Raw genomic sequence first — 19578 nt, forward strand, 5'->3', positions numbered from 1 at the left:
CTGAAATCAGCAGTGAAGCTCAGAATAATGGAAGACAAACTCAGGTCAGTTTTATATTCAACAATTCACTTTTATTGACTAGTTGTTCTTCCATCATGTCTCTGATGCCACTGTGCTTTTCCAGAACGTCTGTAGTCGGGGCGTCTAGACGGCGTGAATCTTCTTCCAGCGAGCCAGAGGACCAGTCGAGGGGATGTACTTCACCCCACAGCCATCAGGAATCACACGCTTTTCAGCCATCATTTGATCGAAGTCCACGGCATTGAACTTAGTGAAGCCGTATTTCTTAGACATGTGGATCTGAGAGAGAAGAGAGAGAGCGAGGAGAGAGAGAGCAGGGAGAGAGAGAGAGGAGAGAGGAGAGAGAGGGAGAGAGAGAAGGGAGAGAGGAGAGAGAGGAGAGAGAGGAGAGAGAGGAGAGAGAAGAGAGAGAGCAGGGAGAGAGAAGAGAGAGAGCAGGGTGAGAGAAGGGAGAGAGAGAGGGGGAGAGAGAGAGAAGAGAGCGAGAGAAGGGAGAGAGGGAGAGGAGAGAGAGAGGAGAGAGAGAGGAGAGAGAGAGAGAGGAGAGAGAGAGAAGAGAGAGAGAGGAGGGAGAGAGAGAGAGGAGAGAGAGAGGAGGGAGAGAGAAGGGAGAGAGAGAGAGAGAGGAGAGAGAGAGGAGGGAGAGAGAGAGGAGAGAGAGAGGAGAGAGAGAAGGGAGAGAGAAGAGAGAGAGTAATCAGACGTCATCCAGAGGTAACCATGTTTCTCAGTGAAGGAAATACAGCTCGTTTTGTCTCAGCGGTCCCTTAAAGGGGCCAGCACCTCCCAGCTGACCTCATACACAACCACAGAGTCACTGTCTGCAGCCATTGAACACCAGAACCGCACTGCAGCGGGACCGGTCGGCTTCATGTGCTGCAGAGGTCTAACAGCTCACAATGAGTGTTTTAAAAACTCATCTCTATACATTCACACAACGATCGACACCAGTTCTCTCAGTGTGTAGCTACTCATACAAGTGTCTTTGAAATGTATATATACCTTCTGGCGCCCGGGGAACTTGAACTTGGCTCTGCGGAGAGCCTCGATAATGTGCTCCTTGTTACTGGCCTTGGTGCGGACAGACATGATCACCTGACCGATTCGAACACGGGCCACTGTGCCCAGGGGTTTACCGAAAGCACCCCTCATCCCCGTCTGGAGCCTAGAAACACACAACCACGGTTCATTAATACAGACACACAACACATCACTGACAATGAACAGTTACTGCGCTTTACAGCAGCAGGCAAGCAGAGACCAGAGCGCTTTACAGCAGAGACCAGAGCGCTTTACAGCAGAGACCAGAGCGCTTTGCAAGCAGAGACCAGAGCGCTTTACAGCAGCAAGCAGAGACCAGAGCGCTTTACAGCAGCAAGCAGAGACCAGAGCGCTTTGCAGCAGCAAGCAGAGACCAGAGCGCTTTACAGCAGCAAGCAGAGACCAGAGCGCTTTACAGCAGCAAGCAGAGACCAGAGCGCTTTACAGCAGCAAGCAGAGACCAGAGCGCTTTACAGCAGAGACCAGAGCGCTTTACAGCAGAGACCAGAGCGCTTTACAGCAGAGACCAGAGCGCTTTACAGCAGAGACCAGAGCGCTTTACAGCAGAGACCAGAGCGCTTTACAGCAGCAAGCAGAGACCAGAGCGCTTTACAGCAGAGACCAGAGCGCTTTGCAAGCAGAGACCAGAGCGCTTTACAGCAGAGACCAGAGCGCTTTACAGCAGCAAGCAGAGACCAGAGCGCTTTACAGCAGAGACCAGAGCGCTTTACAGCAGAGACCAGAGCGCTTTACAGCAGCAAGCAGAGACCAGAGCGCTTTACAGCAGAGACCAGAGCGCTTTACAGCAGCAAGCAGAGACCAGAGCGCTTTACAGCAGAGACCAGAGCGCTTTACAGCAGCAAGCAGAGACCAGAGCGCTTTACAGCAGAGACCAGAGCGCTTTACAGCAGAGACCAGAGCGCTTTACAGCAGCAAGCAGAGACCAGAGCGCTTTACAGCAGAGACCAGAGCGCTTTACAGCAGCAAGCAGAGACCAGAGCGCTTTACAGCAGAGACCAGAGCGCTTTACAGCAGAGACCAGAGCGCTTTACAGCAGAGACCAGAGCGCTTTACAGCAGAGACCAGAGCGCTTTACAGCAGAGACCAGAGCGCTTTACAGCAGCAAGCAGAGACCAGAGCGCTTTACAGCAGCAAGCAGAGACCAGAGACCAGAGCGCTTTACAGCAGAGACCAGAGCGCTTTACAGCAGAGACCAGAGCCAGGGAAACTATAGCAGGAAGAAACCTGGAGAGGAAGCAGACTGAGGGTCATTTTGAATAGATTCTGGATTTACAGTAAAACATTAGTGCTAATTACCCAAATACCTCAAAAGGCCATGATCACAGCCACATGGCACCCTATTCTCTACAGGGCACTACTGTTGACCAGAGGCCTATGGCACCCTATTCTCTACAGGGCACTACTGTTGACCAGAGGCCTATGGCACCCTATTCTCTACAGGGCACTACTGTTGACCAGAGGTCTATGGGCTGGTCATTGACATGGAGCAGCACCTTGTCCATATTACCAGCCAGTCCCGGTCTACCATCCCCAGCCAGTCCCGGTCTACCATCCCCAGCCCGTCCCGGTCTACCATCCCCAGCCCGTCCCGGTCTACCATCCCCAGCCCGTCCCGGTCTACCATCCCCAGCCCAGCCAGTCCCGGTCTACCATCCCCAGCCCAGCCAGTCCCGGTCTACCATCCCCAGCCCAGCCAGTCCCGGTCTACCATCCCCAGCCCAGCCAGTCCCGGTCTACCATCCCCAGCCCAGCCAGTCCCGGTCTACCATCCCCAGCCCAGCCAGTCCCGGTCTACCATCCCCAGCCCAGCCAGTCCCGGTCTACCATCCCCAGCCCAGCCAGTCCACCATCCCCAGCCCAGCCAGTCCCGGTCTACCATCCCCAGTCAGTCCTGTTTGAACACACAGCAGCACCAGTTGTAAAGCGTTTTGTCTCAGCGGTCCCTTAAAGAGGCCAGCACCTCCCAGCTGACCTCATACACAACCACAGAGTCACTGTCTGCAGCCATTGCACACCAGAACCGCACTGCAGCGAAACCGGTCGGCTTAATAAGCTGCAGGTTTGTTTTAGGCGTTTAGAACAGGGTGCTGTACCTGTCAGCCCCAGCGCAGGACAACATCTTATTGATACGGATGACATGGAAGGGGTGCAGACGGACCCGGATGTGGAAACCATCTTTTCCACAAGTCTTCACCATGTACTTGTTGGCACAAATACGGGCTGCCTCCAGAGCTACAAGAGGAGATTTAGAAAGTAGATGAACGTGAGATTACATCCAACCTTGCCTTTCAGAAGAGAACATGTTTCTGTGATGCGTGTGCCCCCAGAGATGACCTCTGACCTCACCTTCAGAGGACAGCTGCTCGTACTCGTCAGAGACCATGTGACCACACAGAGGGAACTCATCCACCCTGGCTTTCTTCCTGCCCAGGTCAAAGATCCTGATCTTAGGATCTACAGAGCAGAGCGTACATTACATACAGGACTGGTCAGAGTTAACATTACATACAGGACTGGTCAGAGTTAACATTACATACAGGACTGGTCAGAGTTAACATTACATACAGGACTGGTCAGAGTTAACATTACATACAGGACTGGGCAGAGTTAACATTACATACAGGACTGGTCAGAGTTAACATTACATACAGGACTGGTCAGAGTTAACATTACATACAGGACTGGGCAGAGTTAACATTACATACAGGACTGGGCAGAGTTAACATTACATACAGGACTGGTCAGAGTTAACATTACATACAGGACAGGTCAGAGTTAACATTACATACAGGACTGGGCAGAGTTAACATTACATACAGGACTGGTCAGAGTTAACATTACATACAGGACTGGTCAGAGTTTACATTACATACAGGACTGGGCAGAGTTAACATTACATACAGGACAGGTCAGAGTTAACATTACATACAGGACAGGTCAGAGTTAACATTACATACAGGACTGGGCAGAGTTAACATTACATACAGGGGATAACTGACGTAGGTCGGAATGTAATTTCTTTATCCTGTTAGGGCTAGGGGGCAGCATTTGCACGTCTGGATAAAAAAAAATTACCCGATTTAATCTGGTTACTAATCCTACCCAGTAACTAGAATATGCATATACTTATTATATATGGATAGAAAACACTCTAAAGTTTCTAAAACTGTTTGAATGGTGTCTGTGAGTATAACAGAACTCATTTGGCAGGCAAAACCCTGAGACATTTTCTGACAGGAAGTGGATACCTGATGTGTTGTATTACCTTTAAACCTATCCCATTGAAAAACACAGGGGCTGAGGAATATTTTGGCACTTCCTATTGCTTCCACTAGATGTCACCAGCCTTTACAAAGTGTTTTGAGTCTTCTGGAGGGAGATCTGACCGAACAAGAGCCATGGAACGATGATGTCCCATTAGACACCTGGCGCGCGAGTTCATGTTGGGTACCCTCGTTCCAATACGTTATAAAAGAGTATGCATTCGTCCACCTTGAATATTATTCATGTTCTGGTTAAAAAAGGCCCTAATGATTTATGCTATACAACGTTTGACATGTTTGAACGAACGTAAATATATTTTTCCCCCTCGTTCATGACGAGAAGTCCGGCTGGCTTAGATCATGTGCTAACAAGACGGAGATTTTTGGACATAAATGATGAGCTTTTTTGAACAAAACTACATTCGTTATGGACCTGTGATACCTGGAAGTGACATCTGATGAAGAGAATCAAAGGTAATGGATTATTTACATAGTATTTTCGATTTTAGATCTCCCCAACATGACGGTCTAGTCTGTATCGCAACGCGTATTTTTCTGGGCGCAGTGCTCAGATTATTGCAAAGTGTGATTTCCCAGTAAGGTTATTTTTAAATCTGGCAAGTTGATTGCGTTCAAGAGATGTAAATCTATAATTCTTTAAATGACAATATAATATTTTACCAATGTTTTCTAATTTTAATTATTTAATTTGTGACGCTGACTTGACTGCCGGTTATTGGAGGGAAACGATTTCCTCAACATCAATGCCATAGTAAAACGCTGTTTTTGGATATAAATATGAACTTGATAGAACTAAAAAGGCATGCATTGTCTAACATAATGTCCTAGGAGTGTCATCTGATGGAGATTGTAAAAGGTTAGTGCATCATTTTAGCTGGTTTTATGGTTTTGGTGACCCTGTCTTTGACTTGACAAAACATTACACACAACTCTTGTAAATGTACTGTCCTAACATACTCTAAATTTATGCTTTCGCCGTAAAACCTTTTTGAAATCGTAAAACGTGGTTAGATTAAGGAGATGTTTATCTTTCAAAGGGTGTAAAACAGTTGTATGTTTGAAAAATTGGAATTTTGACATTTATTTGGATTCAAATTTGCCGCTCTTGAAATGCACCTGCTGTTGATGGAGTGCACCACGGGTGGCACGCTAGCGTCCCACCTAGCCCATAGAGGTTAAGATACCAAGCGGACGTACAAAATCAGCCAATTAGCTACTCCCTCTGTAGTTCAGCATAAACAGGTTACGACTTGTCTCAGCGGTCCCTTAAAGGGGCCAGCACCTCCCAGCTGACCTCATACACAACCACAGAGTCACTGTCTGCAGCCATTGAACACCAGAACCGCACTGCAGCGGGACCGGTCAGCTTCATGTGCTGCAGTTAAGAATAGTTGTTAAGAGTGCCGAGTAGTCGGACAGAACTAGTATTGTAACATATATATGGGCAATTTTCAGAATATTTTGTTTGTTTGTAATTATCCGTGACCAGAGAGATTATTTTCCCTTCAGGAGCCAGGAAGCATCTTTCTCATGTCAGTCAGTAACGGTGTCTAAACTATACTGTCCGAGTCAGTGAATGGTATAGATAACACAACTGGCTAGTTTACCTGTCTATAAAGAGAAGGGCGGGCTGTGCGTTGATCCTGCTCTGATTGGACAGAGTGATGGTATATCTCTTGTCTACTCATAATATCACTTTTCCTTGCATGTTTTTCGGTCTGATCAGATTTCTGCTACTATAATAACTCACACGGCGAGGACGTTTGATATCAAGCTATCAATATCTAAGCAGCAGGGCGAGGGTAGGGGAAATATGAATCGCCTACGTGCATTTGGACAGATAAAAACTTGTCCGCCCGCTGTAAGTTGATTCAGACACCTCGCGGTTCCTAACCTGCTGCTTGTTTAGTCTAGAAACGTGCAGGAAGATGTTTTGGGGTAATTTTGCGAACATCTACTTAAGCATATTTAAAAAAAGTACATTTCCCCCCCCCCCCCCCCGATGACGAGAATCATCCGATCCAACTATCAACTTACGGATATGATGAAGAGTATACAATGAAGAGTATGTCTGCACACCCCTCACTGCTTAATAAGTCACGTTTGAGTTTGTTGTCAGGGAATAACCGAGGGAGAAAAGTAAGGCAAAAGGGTTTACCAGGCACACCGCGACAGAAGCGGGACTTGGGGTAGGGCTTGTTCTTGCAGTAGCGATAGCTGAGGGGAGAGAGAGAGAGAGAGAGATGGCTTGAAACAATTATCCAGTACCAGGTCACATGCTGTCATCTTTCAATGTTTGGTTTGTCAGGCAGTTACATCAGCTGCCTTTATATTCAACACAGGAAACCGTCAACAGTGTAATTTAACCAGTCGGTTGGGTCTCAACAGTCACTTATAGAAAATAAAATGGGCCAACATCTCCCAGCTGGCCTCATACTCAGTGTCTGCTGCAATTGTACACCAGAACCACACTGGCTCAGTTGGTAGAGTATGGTGTTTGCAACGCCAGGTTTGTGGGTTCGATTCCCATGGGGGGGGGGTCCAGTACAAAAAAAAAAAATGTATTCACTACTGTAAGTCGCTCTGGATAAGAGCGTCTGCTAAATGACTAAAATGTAAATGTAGACTGCAGGTGGGTGATTAAGTTAGTTCAGTGCAAATGATACTAAGGAGGTTTACACATCTTCATGCTGTATGGTAACAGAAAATAAAACGCTATATGCTGTGTAATCACAGGCCTATGTACGATGCTAATAACCTCTATAACTATGTTCAGTTACGGACAAGCTTCATGGCTAGTTTATGCCACTAGTTAATGCCATTATGCCACCGTGTTACCTAGGTGATTGACCGTGACTTTTCGTCGACAGTGTGTAACAGACCATTTAGTTACCTAGTTATGACAGTACAAGCGTAGGTTATGCAAGTCAATTACTTGACAGCAAATATAGGTAGCTGGCTCATTAACACACACACGGTGTGGACAGATCCTCCATTTTGTATTTTCATCCAGCGACATATTTCAATGCCGAGCTAAAACAAAATTAATGTGACAAAAAAACCTCACCATCGGGCTGGCCGGCGACCCATAGCTGCAATCTGTAGAAATAACACACAAAAAACACTTATTACGAAAGGAAACTTAAGGTTTTACGATAGAAAAATGATATAATCAATATAATGTTTTGAAGAGCGGCAGACACCGCCATGTGAACACGCACTCACCGACACGAGGAAAGGAAGTTAGACAGACTTCCGGTGCGTCATATGGACGCCTCGCGTGGAGAAATAAGATTAAAAACACTCAGGTTAGATTTTTTTTAAATTTGGTTTAACACTTTTGGCGTCACACGTGAAATATGGTTAGTAATCGTGTATTTTTAAATTAAATATGGTGGCTGTAAAAATGTTTCCTCAGTAACAACTAGCCTACCGTGGAGCATTATGGGAAAGGTAGTTTTACTGGGAACACGGAACAAGCAACGTGAACAACATTCAAGAGGATCACCAAAATGTAGGATGAGATGAGGTGAGGGACGAGGAAAGTGTCGGTAAAATTAGTTTGGGTTGATGACAGTGGTGTTATTTAATAACATTTTAATTGCAAGTGAGGGCACTTGAAGCCACCAGATGGCCATGGATCAGTCCTCCTGTGAATGCAGATGGATCGGTCCTCCTGTGAATGCAGATGGATCGGTCCTCCTGTGAATGCAGATGGATCGGTCCTCCTGTGAATGCAGATGGATCAGTCCTCCTGTGAATGAATGGAATTCTACAATATTTCAATTAAAGATGCACTATGCAGAAATCAGTCCTCCTGTGAATGCAGATGGATCAGTCCTCCTGTGAATGCAGATGGATCGGTCCTCCTGTGAATGCAGATGGGTCAGTCCTCCTGTGAATGCAGATGAATCAGTCCTCCTGTGAATGCAGATGGATCGGTCCTCCTGTGAATGCAGATGGATAAGTCCTTATAGTGAATGAATGGAATTCTACAATATTTCAATTAAAGATGCACTATGCAGAAATCGCTACGCCATTTCCTGTTTGCTAAAATTCTAATGGTTACCTATTTTCAGTTTATGTGATAAAACAAGCAAGTACAGTGTAGAGAATCATTGTACCATCTAAACCACTGTTACATGTATTTTCCATAAAACCAAAATGATTATATTTTCAGCTGTTTGAAGCTGGTGAACAAAACCGAAGGTAAAAGGCACAAAAACGAAACTTAATAATGGGAAGCATAGAAATAGTGCACATAGATCTACTGCTTCTTAGACTTTCAATGATAATGACAGATCTATAACACATTTCAAGTTTCAAGTTTTAATGAGACATGCACAAGTAAAGTGAAATGCCTTTCTTGCAAACTCAAAACCCAACAATGCAATAATCAATAAAAATGTATCACTACAAAAAAAAACATGAGGAATAAGAAATATGAAATACACAATAAAGTAAGTAAGCGAACTATATACAGTTCCAATATTATATTTACATGTGCAGGGATACTGGAGTGATGGAGGTGACAGTGTGTGTAGTGTGTAGGGCCCTGTGTGTGTGTTGGAGTGACAGTGTGTGTAGTGTGTAGGGCCCTGTCAGTGTGCATAGAGACAGTGCAAATATTGAAATAAAACGTCAGTCAAGTGTGGCTCCTAACTTTGAAGAGGTTTGCCACACAAGATACGAGGTAAACTCGGTCCATGTAGCTATTTTGTTGGCTATTTATCAGTCGTATTGCTTGGGGATAGAAACTGTTCTAAAGCCTGTTTGTGTCAGACTTACTGCATCGGTACCTCTATGGCTTGGATGGTTGGGGTCTCCGGGCCTTCTTTTCACACCGCCTGGTATAGAGGTCCTGGATGGCAGAGAGCTCGGCCCCAGTGATGTACTGGGCTGTCTACACCGCCTGGTACAGAGGTCCTGGATGGCAGGGAGCTAGACCCAGGTTAACTAACTAGAGTAGACCCAGGTTAACTAACTAGAGTAGACCCAGGTTAACCAACTAGAGTAGACCCAGGTTAACCAACTAGAGTAGACCCAGGTTAACTAACTAGAGTAGACCCAGGTTAACCAACTAGAGTAGACCCAGGTTAACTAGAGTAGACCCAGGTTAACTAACTAGAGTAGACCCAGGTTAACCAACTAGAGTAGACCCAGGTTAACCAACTAGAGTAGACCCAGGTTAACCAACTAGAGTAGACCCAGGTTAACCAACTAGAGTAGACCCAGGTTAACCAACTAGAGTAGACCCAGGTTAACCAACTAGAGTAGACCCAGGTTAACTAACTAGAGTAGACCCAGGTTAACTAACTAGAGTAGACCCAGGTTAACCAACTAGAGTAGACCCAGGTTAACTAACTAGAGTAGACCCAGGTTAACTAACTAGAGTAGACCCAGGTTAACTAACTAGAGTAGACCCAGGTTAACCAACTAGAGTAGACCCAGGTTAACTAACTAGAGTAGACCCAGGTTAACTAACTACAGTGGACCCAGGTTAACTAACTAGAGTATACCCAGGTTAACCAACTAGAGTAGACCCAGGTTAACCAACTAGAGTAGACCCAGGTTAACTAACTAGAGTAGACCCAGGTTAACTAGAGTAGACCCAGGTTAACTAACTAGAGTAGACCCAGGTTAACCAACTAGAGTAGACCCAGGTTAACCAACTAGAGTAGACCCAGGTTAACTAACTAGAGTAGACCCAGGTTAACCAACTAGAGTAGAGCCAGGTTAACCAACTAGAGTAGACCCAGGTTAACTAACTAGAGTAGACCCAGTTTAACTAACTAGAGTAGACCCAGGTTAACTAACTAGAGTAGACCCAGGTTAACTAGAGTAGACCCAGGTTAACCAACTAGAGTAGACCCAGGTTAACTAACTAGAGTAGACCCAGGTTAACCAACTAGAGTAGACCCAGGTTAACCAACTAGAGTAGACCCAGGTTAACCAACTAGAGTAGACCCAGGTTAACTAACTAGAGTAGACACAGGTTAACTAACTAGAGTGGACCCAGGTTAACTAACTAGAGTAGACCCAGGTTAACCAACTAGAGTAGACCCAGGTTAACTAACTAGAGTAGACCCAGGTTAACTAACTAGAGTAGACCCAGGTTAACTAACTAGAGTAGACCCAGGTTAACCAACTAGAGTAGACCCAGGTTAACTAGAGTGGACCCAGGTTAACTAACTAGAGTAGACCCAGGTTAACCAACTAGAGTAGACCCAGGTTAACCAACTAGAGTAGACCCAGGTTAACTAACTACAGTAGACCCAGGTTAACCAACTAGAGTAGACCCAGGTTAACTAGAGTGGACCCAGATTAACTAACTAGAGTAGACCCAGGTTAACCAACTAGAGTAGACCCAGGTTAACCAACTAGAGTAGACCCAGGTTAACCAACTAGAGTAGACCCAGGTTAACTAACTACAGTAGACCCAGGTTAACCAACTAGAGTAGACCCAGGTTAACCAACTAGAGTAGACCCAGGTTAACTAACTAGAGTAGACCCAGGTTAACTAACTAGAGTAGACCCAGGTTAACCAACTAGAGTAGACCCAGGTTAACCAACTAGAGTAGACCCAGGTTAACTAGAGTAGACCCAGGTTAACCAACTAGAGTAGACCCAGGTTAACCAACTAGAGTAGACCCAGGTTAACTAACTAGAGTAGACCCAGGTTAACCAACTAGAGTAGACCCAGGTTAACTAACTAGAGTACACCCAGGTTAACTAACTAGAGTACACCCAGGTTAACTAACTAGAGTAGACCCAGGTTAACCAACTAGAGTAGACCCAGGTTAACTAACTAGAGTAGACCCAGGTTAACCAACTAGAGTACACCCAGGTTAACTAACTAGAGTAGACCCAGGTTAACCAACTAGAGTAGACCCAGTTTAACCAACTAGAGTAGACCCAGGTTAACCAACTAGAGTAGACCCAGTTTAACCAACTAGAGTAGACCCAGGTTAACCAACTAGAGTAGACCCAGGTAAACCAACTAGAGTAGACCCAGGTTAACTAACTAGAGTAGACCCAGGTTAACCAACTAGAGTAGACCCAGGTTAACCAACTAGAGTAGACCCAGGTTAACTAACTAGAGTAGACCCAGGTTAACCAACTAGAGTAGACCCAGGTTAACCAACTAGAGTAGACCCAGGTTAACCAACTAGAGTAGACCCAGGTTAACCAACTAGAGTACACCCAGGTTAACCAACTAGAGTAGACCCAGGTTAACTAACTAGAGTACACCCAGGTTAACCAACTAGAGTAGACCCAGGTTAACTAACTAGAGTAGACCCAGGTTAACTAGAGTAGAGTAGACCCAGGTTAACCAACTAGAGTAGACCCAGGTTAACTAGAGTGGACCCAGGTTAACCAACTAGAGTAGACCCAGGTTAACCAACTAGAGTAGACCCAGGTTAACCAACTAGAGTAGACCCAGGTTAACTAACTAGAGTAGACCCAGGTTAACTAACTAGAGTAGACCCAGGTTAACCAACTAGAGTAGACCCAGGTTAACCAACTAGAGTAGACCCAGGTTAACTAGAGTAGACCCAGGTTAACTAACTAGAGTAGACCCAGGTTAACCAACTAGAGTAGACCCAGGTTAACTAGAGTAGAGTAGACCCAGGTTAACCAACTAGAGTAGACCCAGGTTAACTAACTAGAGTAGACCCAGGTTAACTAACTAGAGTAGACCCAGGTTAACCAACTAGAGTAGACCCAGGTTAACCAACTAGAGTAGACCCAGGTTAACCAACTAGAGTAGACCCTGGTTAACTAGAGTAGACCCAGGTTAACTAACTAGAGTAGACCCAGGTTAACCAACTAGAGTAGACCCAGGTTAACCAACTAGAGTAGACCCAGGTTAACTAGAGTAGACCCAGGTTAACTAACTAGAGTAGACCCAGGTTAACTAGAGTAGACCCAGGTTAACTAACTAGAGTAGACCCAGGTTAACCAACTAGAGTAGACCCAGGTTAACTAACTAGAGTAGACCCAGGTTAACCAACTAGAGTAGACCCAGGTTAACCAACTAGAGTAGACCCAGGTTAACTAACTAGAGTAGACCCAGGTTAACTAACTAGAGTAGACCCAGGTTAACCAACTAGAGTAGACCCAGGTTAACCAACTAGAGTAGACCCAGGTTAACTAGAGTAGACCCAGGTTAACTAACTAGAGTAGACCCAGGTTAACTAGAGTAGACCCAGGTTAACCAACTAGAGTAGACCCAGGTTAACTAGAGTAGACCCAGGTTAACCAACTAGAGTAGACCCAGGTTAACCAACTAGAGTAGAGCCAGGTTAACTAACTAGAGTAGACCCAGGTTAACTAGAGTAGACCCAGGTTAACTAACTAGAGTAGACCCAGGTTAACTAGAGTAGACCCAGGTTAACTAACTAGAGTAGACCCAGGTTAACCAACTAGAGTAGACCCAGGTTAACTAACTAGAGTAGACCCAGGTTAACCAACTAGAGTAGACCCAGGTTAACCAACTAGAGTAGACTCAGGTTAACTAACTAGAGTAGACCCAGGTTAACTAACTAGAGTAGACCCAGGTTAACCAACTAGAGTAGACCCAGGTTAACCAACTAGAGTAGACCCAGGTTAACTAGAGTAGACCCAGGTTAACTAACTAGAGTAGACCCAGGTTAACTAGAGTAGACCCAGGTTAACCAACTAGAGTAGACCCAGGTTAACTAGAGTAGACCCAGGTTAACCAACTAGAGTAGACCCAGGTTAACCAACTAGAGTAGACCCAGGTTAACTAACTAGAGTAGACCCAGGTTAACTAACTAGAGTAGACCCAGGTTAACCAACTACAGTAGACCCAGGTTAACCAACTAGAGTAGACCCAGGTTAACTAACTAGAGTAGACCCAGGTTAACCAACTAGAGTAGACCCAGGTTAACTAACTAGAGTAGACCCAGGTTAACTAACTAGAGTAGACCCAGGTTAACTAACTAGAGTAGACCCAGGTTAACTAACTAGAGTAGACCCAGGTTAACTAACTAGAGTAGACCCAGGTTAACTAACTAGAGTAGACCCAGGTTAACCAACTAGAGTAGACCCAGGTTAACCAACTAGAGTAGACCCAGGTTAACTAACTAGAGTAGACCCAGGTTAACTAACTAGAGTAGACCCAGGTTAACCAACTAGAGTAGACCCAGGTTAACCAACTAGAGTAGACCCAGGTTAACTAGAGTAGACCCAGGTTAACTAACTAGAGTAGACCCAGGTTAACTAGAGTAGACCCAGGTTAACCAACTAGAGTAGACCCAGGTTAACTAGAGTAGACCCAGGTTAACCAACTAGAGTAGACCCAGGTTAACCAACTAGAGTAGACCCAGGTTAACTAACTAGAGTAGACCCAGGTTAACTAACTAGAGTAGACCCAGGTTAACCAACTACAGTAGACCCAGGTTAACCAACTAGAGTAGACCCAGGTTAACTTAACTAGAGTAGACCCAGGTTAACCAACTAGAGTAGACCCAGGTTAACTAACTAGAGTAGACCCAGGTTAACTAACTAGAGTAGACCCAGGTTAACTAACTAGAGTAGACCCAGGTTAACTAACTAGAGTAGACCCAGGTTAACCAACTAGAGTAGACCCAGGTTAACTAACTAGAGTAGACCCAGGTTAACTAACTAGAGTAGACCCAGGTTAACTAACTAGAGTAGACCCAGGTTAACCAACTAGAGTAGACCCAGGTTAACTAACTAGAGTAGACCCAGGTTAACCAACTAGAGTACACCCAGGTTAACTAACTAGAGTAGACCCAGGTTAACCAACTAGAGTAGACCCAGTTTAACCAACTAGAGTAGACCCAGGTTAACCAACTAGAGTAGACCCAGGTTAACTAACTAGAGTAGACCCAGTTTAACTAACTAGAGTAGACCCAGGTTAACTAACTAGAGTAGACCCAGGTTAACTAGAGTAGACCCAGGTTAACCAACTAGAGTAGACCCAGGTTAACTAACTAGAGTAGACCCAGGTTAACCAACTAGAGTAGACCCAGGTTAACCAACTAGAGTAGACCCAGGTTAACCAACTAGAGTAGACCCAGGTTAACTAACTAGAGTAGACACAGGTTAACTAACTAGAGTGGACCCAGGTTAACTAACTAGAGTAGACCCAGGTTAACCAACTAGAGTAGACCCAGGTTAACTAACTAGAGTAGACCCAGGTTAACTAACTAGAGTAGACCCAGGTTAACTAACTAGAGTAGACCCAGGTTAACCAACTAGAGTAGACCCAGGTTAACTAGAGTGGACCCAGGTTAACTAACTAGAGTAGACCCAGGTTAACCAACTAGAGTAGACCCAGGTTAACCAACTAGAGTAGACCCAGGTTAACTAACTACAGTAGACCCAGGTTAACCAACTAGAGTAGACCCAGGTTAACTAGAGTGGACCCAGATTAACTAACTAGAGTAGACCCAGGTTAACCAACTAGAGTAGACCCAGGTTAACCAACTAGAGTAGACCCAGGTTAACCAACTAGAGTAGACCCAGGTTAACTAACTACAGTAGACCCAGGTTAACCAACTAGAGTAGACCCAGGTTAACCAACTAGAGTAGACCCAGGTTAACTAACTAGAGTAGACCCAGGTTAACTAACTAGAGTAGACCCAGGTTAACCAACTAGAGTAGACCCAGGTTAACCAACTAGAGTAGACCCAGGTTAACTAGAGTAGACCCAGGTTAACCAACTAGAGTAGACCCAGGTTAACCAACTAGAGTAGACCCAGGTTAACTAACTAGAGTAGACCCAGGTTAACTAGAGTAGACCCAGGTTAACTAGAGTAGACCCAGGTTAACTAACTAGAGTAGACCCAGGTTAACTAACTAGAGTAGACCCAGGTTAACTAACTAGAGTAGACCCAGGTTAACCAACTAGAGTAGACCCAGGTTAACTAACTAGAGTACACCCAGGTTAACTAACTAGAGTACACCCAGGTTAACTAACTAGAGTAGACCCAGGTTAACCAACTAGAGTAGACCCAGGTTAACTAACTAGAGTAGACCCAGGTTAACCAACTAGAGTACACCCAGGTTAACTAACTAGAGTAGACCCAGGTTAACCAACTAGAGTAGACCCAGTTTAACCAACTAGAGTAGACCCAGGTTAACCAACTAGAGTAGACCCAGTTTAACCAACTAGAGTAGACCCAGGTTAACCAACTAGAGTAGACCCAGGTAAACCAACTAGAGTAGACCCAGGTTAACTAACTAGAGTAGACCCAGGTTAACCAACTAGAGTAGACCCAGGTTAACCAACTAGAGTAGACCCAGGTTAACTAACTAGAGTAGACCCAGGTTAACCAACTAGAGTAGACCCAGGTTAACCAACTAGAGTAGACCCAGGTTAACCAACTAGAGTAGACCCAGGTTAACCAACTAGAGTACACCCAGGTTAACCAACTAGAGTAGACCCAGGTTAACTAACTAGAGTACACCCAGGTTAACCAACTAGAGTAGACCCAGGTTAACTAACTAGAGTAGACCCAGGTTAACTAGAGTAGAGTAGACCCAGGTTAACCAACTAGAGTAGACCCAGGTTAACTAGAGTGGACCCAGGTTAACCAACTAGAGTAGACCCAGGTTAACCAACTAGAGTAGACCCAGGTTAACCAACTAGAGTAGACCCAGGTTAACTAACTAGAGTAGACCCAGGTTAACTAACTAGAGTAGACCCAGGTTAACCAACTAGAGTAGACCCAGGTTAACCAACTAGAGTAGACCCAGGTTAACTAGAGTAGACCCAGGTTAACTAACTAGAGTAGACCCAGGTTAACCAACTAGAGTAGACCCAGGTTAACTAGAGTAGAGTAGACCCAGGTTAACCAACTAGAGTAGACCCAGGTTAACTAACTAGAGTAGACCCAGGTTAACTAACTAGAGTAGACCCAGGTTAACCAACTAGAGTAGACCCAGGTTAACCAACTAGAGTAGACCCAGGTTAACCAACTAGAGTAGACCCTGGTTAACTAGAGTAGACCCAGGTTAACTAACTAGAGTAGACCCAGGTTAACCAACTAGAGTAGACCCAGGTTAACCAACTAGAGTAGACCCAGGTTAACTAGAGTAGACCCAGGTTAACTAACTAGAGTAGACCCAGGTTAACTAGAGTAGACCCAGGTTAACTAACTAGAGTAGACCCAGGTTAACCAACTAGAGTAGACCCAGGTTAACTAACTAGAGTAGACCCAGGTTAACCAACTAGAGTAGACCCAGGTTAACCAACTAGAGTAGACCCAGGTTAACTAACTAGAGTAGACCCAGGTTAACTAACTAGAGTAGACCCAGGTTAACCAACTAGAGTAGACCCAGGTTAACCAACTAGAGTAGACCCAGGTTAACTAGAGTAGACCCAGGTTAACTAACTAGAGTAGACCCAGGTTAACTAGAGTAGACCCAGGTTAACCAACTAGAGTAGACCCAGGTTAACTAGAGTAGACCCAGGTTAACCAACTAGAGTAGACCCAGGTTAACCAACTAGAGTAGAGCCAGGTTAACTAACTAGAGTAGACCCAGGTTAACTAGAGTAGACCCAGGTTAACTAACTAGAGTAGACCCAGGTTAACTAGAGTAGACCCAGGTTAACTAACTAGAGTAGACCCAGGTTAACCAACTAGAGTAGACCCAGGTTAACTAACTAGAGTAGACCCAGGTTAACCAACTAGAGTAGACCCAGGTTAACCAACTAGAGTAGACTCAGGTTAACTAACTAGAGTAGACCCAGGTTAACTAACTAGAGTAGACCCAGGTTAACCAACTAGAGTAGACCCAGGTTAACCAACTAGAGTAGACCCAGGTTAACTAGAGTAGACCCAGGTTAACTAACTAGAGTAGACCCAGGTTAACTAGAGTAGACCCAGGTTAACCAACTAGAGTAGACCCAGGTTAACTAGAGTAGACCCAGGTTAACCAACTAGAGTAGACCCAGGTTAACCAACTAGAGTAGACCCAGGTTAACTAACTAGAGTAGACCCAGGTTAACTAACTAGAGTAGACCCAGGTTAACCAACTACAGTAGACCCAGGTTAACCAACTAGAGTAGACCCAGGTTAACTAACTAGAGTAGACCCAGGTTAACCAACTAGAGTAGACCCAGGTTAACTAACTAGAGTAGACCCAGGTTAACTAACTAGAGTAGACCCAGGTTAACTAACTAGAGTAGACCCAGGTTAACTAACTAGAGTAGACCCAGGTTAACTAACTAGAGTAGACCCAGGTTAACCAACTAGAGTAGACCCAGGTTAACCAACTAGAGTAGACCCAGGTTAACTAACTAGAGTAGACCCAGGTTAACTAACTAGAGTAGACCCAGGTTAACCAACTAGAGTAGACCCAGGTTAACCAACTAGAGTAGACCCAGGTTAACTAGAGTAGACCCAGGTTAACTAACTAGAGTAGACCCAGGTTAACTAGAGTAGACCCAGGTTAACCAACTAGAGTAGACCCAGGTTAACTAGAGTAGACCCAGGTTAACCAACTAGAGTAGACCCAGGTTAACCAACTAGAGTAGACCCAGGTTAACTAACTAGAGTAGACCCAGGTTAACTAACTAGAGTAGACCCAGGTTAACCAACTACAGTAGACCCAGGTTAACCAACTAGAGTAGACCCAGGTTAACTTAACTAGAGTAGACCCAGGTTAACCAACTAGAGTAGACCCAGGTTAACTAACTAGAGTAGACCCAGGTTAACTAACTAGAGTAGACCCAGGTTAACTAACTAGAGTAGACCCAGGTTAACTAACTAGAGTAGACCCAGGTTAACCAACTAGAGTAGACCCAGGTTAACTAACTAGAGTAGACCCAGGTTAACTAACTAGAGTACACCCAGGTTAACTAACTAGAGTAGACCCAGGTTAACCAACTAGAGTAGACCCAGGTTAACTAACTAGAGTAGACCCAGGTTAACCAACTAGAGTACACCCAGGTTAACTAACTAGAGTAGACCCAGGTTAACCAACTAGAGTAGACCCAGTTTAACCAACTAGAGTAGACCCAGGTTAACCAACTAGAGTAGACCCAGGTTAACTAACTAGAGTAGACCCAGGTTAACTAACTAGAGTAGACCCAGGTTAACCAACTAGAGTAGACCCAGGTTAACTAACTAGAGTAGACCCAGGTTAACCAACTAGAGTAGACCCAGGTTAACCAACTAGAGTAGACCCAGGTTAACTAACTAGAGTAGACCCAGGTTAACTAGAGTAGACCCAGGTTAACCAACTAGAGTAGACCCAGGTTAACTAGAGTAGACCCAGGTTAACCAACTAGAGTAGACCCAGGTTAACCAACTAGAGTAGACCCAGGTTAACTAACTAGAGTAGACCCAGGTTAACTAACTAGAGTAGACCCAGGTTAACCAACTACAGTAGACCCAGGTTAACCAACTAGAGTAGACCCAGGTTAACTTAACTAGAGTAGACCCAGGTTAACCAACTAGAGTAGACCCAGGTTAACTAACTAGAGTAGACCCAGGTTAACTAACTAGAGTAGACCCAGGTTAACTAACTAGAGTAGACCCAGGTTAACTAACTAGAGTAGACCCAGGTTAACCAACTAGAGTAGACCCAGGTTAACTAACTAGAGTAGACCCAGGTTAACTAACTAGAGTACACCCAGGTTAACTAACTAGAGTAGACCCAGGTTAACCAACTAGAGTAGACCCAGGTTAACTAACTAGAGTAGACCCAGGTTAACCAACTAGAGTACACCCAGGTTAACTAACTAGAGTAGACCCAGGTTAACCAACTAGAGTAGACCCAGTTTAACCAACTAGAGTAGACCCAGGTTAACCAACTAGAGTAGACCCAGGTTAACTAACTAGAGTAGACCCAGGTTAACCAACTAGAGTAGACCCAGGTTAACCAACTAGAGTAGACCCAGGTTAACTAACTAGAGTAGACCCAGGTTAACCAACTAGAGTAGACCCAGGTTTACCAACTAGAGTAGACCCAGGTTAACTAACTAGAGTAGACCCAGGTTAACCAACTAGAGTAGACCCAGGTTAACCAACTAGAGTAGACCCAGGTTAACCAACTAGAGTACACCCAGGTTAACCAACTAGAGTAGACCCAGGTTAACTAACTAGAGTACACCCAGGTTAACTAACTAGAGTAGACCCAGGTTAACTAGAGTAGAGTAGACCCAGGTTAACCAACTAGAGTAGACCCAGGTTAACTAGAGTGGACCCAG

At 44.9% G+C, this 19578-nt stretch overlaps 1 protein-coding gene and 3 non-coding genes across 4 annotated transcripts; all 4 read right to left on the bottom strand.

The window, feature by feature from the left end:
• Window positions 1-45: 45 nt before the first annotated feature.
• LOC106572990 (large ribosomal subunit protein uL16) lies at window positions 46-7596 on the bottom strand. Its single transcript, XM_082962308.1, has 6 exons — window positions 7435-7596; window positions 6526-6584; window positions 3430-3537; window positions 3177-3315; window positions 1024-1186; window positions 46-300 (listed from the first exon to the last, which is right to left on the bottom strand). The coding sequence occupies exons 1-6, from the start codon at window positions 7455-7457 to the stop codon at window positions 145-147; spliced, it is 648 nt and encodes a 215-aa protein (XP_082818434.1). The 5' UTR covers window positions 7458-7596; the 3' UTR covers window positions 46-144.
• On the bottom strand, window positions 771-903 carry LOC123727549 (small nucleolar RNA SNORA70). Its single transcript, XR_006759543.1, has one exon. It is a non-coding gene; the product is annotated as a small nucleolar RNA SNORA70 (small nucleolar RNA).
• Window positions 3010-3142, bottom strand: LOC123727538 (small nucleolar RNA SNORA70). The gene has a single exon (XR_006759532.1). It is a non-coding gene; the product is annotated as a small nucleolar RNA SNORA70 (small nucleolar RNA).
• On the bottom strand, window positions 5616-5748 carry LOC123727560 (small nucleolar RNA SNORA70). Its single transcript, XR_006759554.1, has one exon. It is a non-coding gene; the product is annotated as a small nucleolar RNA SNORA70 (small nucleolar RNA).
• Window positions 7597-19578: the final 11982 nt, after the last annotated feature.

Source organism: Salmo salar, chromosome 15 (genome assembly GCF_965601325.2).
Source record: "Salmo salar chromosome 15, fSalSal1, whole genome shotgun sequence".
NCBI classification, from domain to species: domain Eukaryota; kingdom Metazoa; phylum Chordata; class Actinopteri; order Salmoniformes; family Salmonidae; genus Salmo; species Salmo salar.

Bases quoted from the DNA above. Each gene is read 5' to 3' on its own strand.
- LOC106572990 (XM_082962308.1), bottom strand. From the start codon at position 7,457: ATGGGTCGCCGGCCAGCCCGATG. The intron at 6,585-7,434 runs GTGAGGTTTTTT...CTCTCCCCTCAG, and splicing joins GGTCGCCGGCCAGCCCGATG to CTATCGCTACTGCAAGAACA. The intron at 3,316-3,429 runs GTGAGGTCAGAG...CTCCTCTTGTAG, and splicing joins CGAGCAGCTGTCCTCTGAAG to CTCTGGAGGCAGCCCGTATT.